Source organism: Emiliania huxleyi (genome assembly GCF_000372725.1).
Source record: "Emiliania huxleyi CCMP1516 unplaced genomic scaffold EMIHUscaffold_32, whole genome shotgun sequence".
Lineage (NCBI taxonomy): Eukaryota > Haptophyta > Isochrysidales > Noelaerhabdaceae > Emiliania > Emiliania huxleyi.
In genome coordinates, this window is record NW_005199601.1 from 113,194 (window position 1) to 117,997 (window position 4,804).

The 4,804-nt window shown below is 66.7% G+C and overlaps 1 protein-coding gene across 1 annotated transcript in view; it reads left to right on the top strand.

Annotated features, from left to right (window-relative positions):
• EMIHUDRAFT_101482 (hypothetical protein) overlaps positions 1-4,804 on the top strand; it is a gene marked incomplete at both ends in the record, with an annotated part of 14,700 nt that overhangs the window by 8,004 nt on the left and 1,892 nt on the right. The window contains one exon of the mRNA XM_005774006.1: positions 53-4,737. Coding sequence (XP_005774063.1) covers positions 53-4,737 — 4,685 coding nt within the window. The remainder of the gene's footprint in view (positions 1-52; positions 4,738-4,804) is intronic.

Here is a 4,804-nt window from a genome sequence, read left to right on the forward strand (position 1 = left end):
TGACAGCCGCCGTCGCTGCCGCCGCTACCGCCGTTCCCGCCGTTCCAGCCAGGCCAGGCGCCCGCTCCGCCCCCCCCTCCTGAGTGTGCTGCTCGCGGCTACGAGTATGTCGGGTGCAACTGCGACCCGGCTTCTGAATGCTCGCCGTGGGGCTCGAGCTCGGGCGGCGACTGCTGCGGGGACGATGGCGGCTACTGCGGCAGCGAGTGGGTCTCGACGGACGCATCGACGTGGATTGATACTTGCACTGGGCTCGACTTCATCCGTGTCTCTCCAGGCTGCGGTGTGGAGGTGGCGACCGAGACCGGCGGCGGAGGAGAGACATTCACGTACGACTCCAGCGTGCTCGTGTGCGGGTACGAGTGCGAGCCTCGGCCAACGCCGGGCTGCGACAGAGTGCGCTCGCTGCGCCTGTTTCCGCTCGCGCCGCCCACACCGCCGCATCCGCCGTTCCAGCCGGGCCAGGCACCTGCTCCGCCCCCGCCGTCTCCCTGCGTCCACGATGACAGCAAGTGCTCGAGCAGCGGCAACGACTGCTACGCCGATGGCCAGTCTGAGGCGCAGACGTGCAGCGACGGCTACACCGCCAGCCCTCACCCGGACGAGCCTCGGAACGAAGGTCGCTACACGTGCTACCCGCCTCACTGCCGCTGCGACGCGTCCAAATGCTCGAGCGACGGCGACGACTGCTACGCGAGCCCACCCGGTGAGGCGCAGACGTGCCGCGACGGCTACTTGCCGATCGCGATCCGCGACTCGCAGTACACCTGCTGCTTCGACTTCGACCAGCCGCCGTCGCTGCCGCCGCTACCGCCGTTCCCGCCGTTCCAGCCAGGCCAGGCGCCCGCTCCGCCCCCCCCTCCTGAGTGTGCTGCTCGCGGCTACGAGTATGTCGGGTGCAACTGCGACCCGGCTTCTGAATGCTCGCCGTGGGGCTCGAGCTCGGGCGGCGACTGCTGCGGGGACGATGGCGGCTACTGCGGCAGCGAGTGGGTCTCGACGGACGCATCGACGTGGATTGATACTTGCACTGGGCTCGACTTCATCCGTGTCTCTCCAGGCTGCGGTGTGGAGGTGGCGACCGAGACCGGCGGCGGAGGAGAGACATTCACGTACGACTCCAGCGTGCTCGTGTGCGGGTACGAGTGCGAGCCTCGGCCAACGCCGGGCTGCGACAGAGTGCGCTCGCTGCGCCTGTTTCCGCTCGCGCCGCCCACACCGCCGCATCCGCCGTTCCAGCCGGGCCAGGCACCTGCTCCGCCCCCGCCGTCTCCCTGCGTCCACGATGACAGCAAGTGCTCGAGCAGCGGCAACGACTGCTACGCCGATGGCCAGTCTGAGGCGCAGACGTGCAGCGACGGCTACACCGCCAGCCCTCACCCGGACGACCCTCGGAACGAAGGTCGCTACACGTGCTACCCGCCTCACTGCCGCTGCGACGCGTCCAAGTGCTCGAGCGCCGGCGGCGACGACTGCTACGCGGACGGCACGCCAGACGGTGAGGCGCAGACGTGCCGCGACGGCTACTTGGTCGTCCCTGTCAATGACGGGCAGTACACGTGCTGCTTCTTCGACCAGCCGCCGTCGTGCGATACGCTCGATTTTCAGATCTTCACGAACACCGACTGCAGCGGCTCGCCTGCCGTGACGTCGGCGATGTTGTCCGACCGGACGTGCGTGGCGACTCCGGACTCGGTGCTGACGGGTCAGTATTTTGACGTCGACTTTACGCACTGGGGTATGCACGCCATCAGTGAGACGCTCGTCCACGCGTGCTCCGACAGCTCGATGGACAGTTGCGTGGATCAGTTCGATGGTGGCGAGCGCTGTTCCGACGTGCCATTTGAGACGTGCGTCGCGATAGACGAGGCCCGATCCACCGGCATCAAGATTACGTGTGCACCGGCCGTCGACTGCGCCGTGCCGAGTGAGGGCGTGTGCCTCGAGTACGGCGGTGTCGACAGCGACTGCTGTGGCAACTCTGACGTGGTCGGCTGCGCGAGCGGCTACATCCTCTCCCTGCAGATCGCGATCGACGAGGGCGGCACGTGGGCGCGGCCCGCCGATGCGGGCTTCTATCCGCAGTGCGCGAGTGGAGGCCAGAAGATTGGCAACACGTGCTGCACACCAGATCCGTCGCCGCCGCCGCCGTCGCCCGCCGAGTGCTGCGCGGACGTGTGCCCGACGCGCTCGTACTGCGAGGCGGAGGGGATCGGCGGCGACTACTGCAACTGCGGCGACTGCGGTGTGCCCTCGTGCGGCGACTGCGATTGTAACCATTACGGCGAGCAGTGCTGCGACTTTAGCGGCGGCTGCGATCCGACGTGCGGCGGCGAGCCGTCAATGTGCCGCGACAATTCGAACGACTGCTGCGCGAACGAGGCGATGGGCGAGGCTGCCGTGTGCGAGGCGGGCTATGTGCCGACTGTCCAGCCGCAGAGCTACGACGACTGTCCCAACTACACGTGCATGCCGGCGCCGCCGCCGTCGCCGACTTGTGTCGACGACCCCAAGGGCATCCTCGCTGCCGACGCGTACCTAAGCCCTGGCGGCACCACCTGCGCGGAGAAGATGGCGCAGGTTGGAGCGACGTGCGAGACCATCGACGAGGACTACAACGGCTACCGCGTCTCCTACGCGCAGCTCTGCCCAGCGACGTGCGGCACGTGCGCCTCGTACACCGAGCCAGAGTGCCACCGCCCAGAGGTGTGCTGCTGCGATCCGCCGCCGCCCTCGCCGCCGCTGCCTTTTGGCCTGTCGGCGGTCTCGCCGGACGCGCTCACCTTTTCCGAGGCGGTGGCCTGGTGCGCCGCGCAAGGGCTCACTCTCGCCATGCCGCGCACCGAGTCGGAGAATGAGGCCGTGTACGCTGCGTGCCAGTCGTACTACGCTTGCTGGCTCGACGCGCGCGAGAATGCGGCCGGGGATGGATGGGTGGACGGCGACGGCAACGCGCTGACGTACACGAACTGGGATGGCGGCGAGGGGTCGTGCCACTGCGGCGAGAATCGCATCTTCATCAACAGGGTTGGGACGGCCGAATGGCACGATGTGGGCGAGGGCGGCGACGGGCAGACACGCGCCATTTGCCAGCAGCCGTCGGGTTCGATTTCGCCGTCGCCGCCGTCGTCGACTGTGTGCGACACGTCGCAGTGTGCAGAATACAGTCCGACGTCGCAGGACGACGACTGCTGCGCGCTCGATTCGGACATCTACTGCATGAACGGCTACACGCTCTCGCGCGTGATGCCGGGCACGCCTGGTGTGACGTGGCTCAATGGTCAGATGTCGGGCTGCGAAGGCTACGGCGGCAACACGTGCTGCTCGCCGCCAGAGAGTCTGGCACCGCCGGCATCGCCGAGCTCCTGCGCGAGAGGGTACACCGCGGTGTCCGGCGAAGGCTGCTCGAACTACATCCACATGGATGACGCCAGCACCTACGGCGTTCAGGGAGGATCCACGACCCTCGAGGAGTGCGCCGCGGCCGTGCAGGCTCTCAACGGGCAGGATGGCTGCGTGGGCGAGTACTTCTTCTTCGAGACGGACGGCTACTGCAACTGCCCGACGGACGCGTGCACGACGGGCTCGGAGAATAGCAACGCGGGCGGCTCGGGGCAGCTCTACCGCTTCAACAGCGATTGCGACTCGTCGCCGTCGGCACCGCCATCGCTCACGTGTACGTGCGACTGCTACGGTTCGAACACGGACATGTTCAACGGCACCCACGAAGGCCAGCCCGACGATTCGTGCCGAGAGGACTACTGCTTCGCCAACGGGATCTCTGCTGAGGATTGCATCTACGGCCAGTACGACTCATGCTGCTATTCGGAGGGATACGCTGGGGCACCGTGCTGCGAAGATGCGCCGTCGCCGCCATCGCCACTGCCCTTGACGCCACCGCCCTCGAACTACTATGAGGGCGATGCCGGCTCGGACTGCGACGTCGGAGACGTGATCGTGAGCGAGTCGGAGTGCCGCAGCGCCGCGAGCTCCGTCGGTGGGTATGACGTGGATGCCGGCTCGACCACAAACAGCCAGCGGTACTTCAAGAGTTACTCGGGTGGATGTCAGACCGGCTGTAGCATGGAGCGTGACAGCGACTGCGAGTGCAATGGCTGCGGCACCTGCTTCTACTGGAACGCGGGCTACGGCGGCGCCTGCGGCTCGCACAGGCCATTATGTGCGAGGCCACCGTCCCCACCATCGCCGCCATCACAAGTCGCTCTTGAGTTTGCCGGCATGTCGCCCAACTTTCACTACAGCAACGCGCTGTGGACCAACAGCAATCCTCACACGGGCGCCACCGATAGCCAGGGCCGTACTGAGCGTAAGACGGCGGCTTTCGGACAGCCGACGAGTGTCGTGATTCTCGAGATGACACGAAACTCCGTCACGCACTCTGTGAGTCTGCCGATCTCGCCGGCCCAATCGCTGCTGTCGATCTTCATGGGCGGCTCTATGTCAACAAACGGCAGCCTCTCTGACTGGCGGCAGCTATCTGGCTATGGCTACCAGCCGCACTGCAACCGGCAAGGCTTCAATATCGTAGGGCAGACGGCGTATGGCGGCGTCAACGGGCAGAACAACGCGCGCATCGGAATCTATTTTAACGAGCAAATCGACTGCAGCTCGCCCGACTCGGGGCGCGTGGTGGGCGGCTCGTCGCTTTCGGCGGCCGTCGGCTGCACCAGCAGCTGCACGGGCAGCAGTAGTAGTAGCACTCAGAGCGATGTGTGGGTGCGTGTGCTTGTTGCTGGCGGCTCGTCGCCGCCGCCACCACCGCCCCCGAGCCCACCGAGCTGGA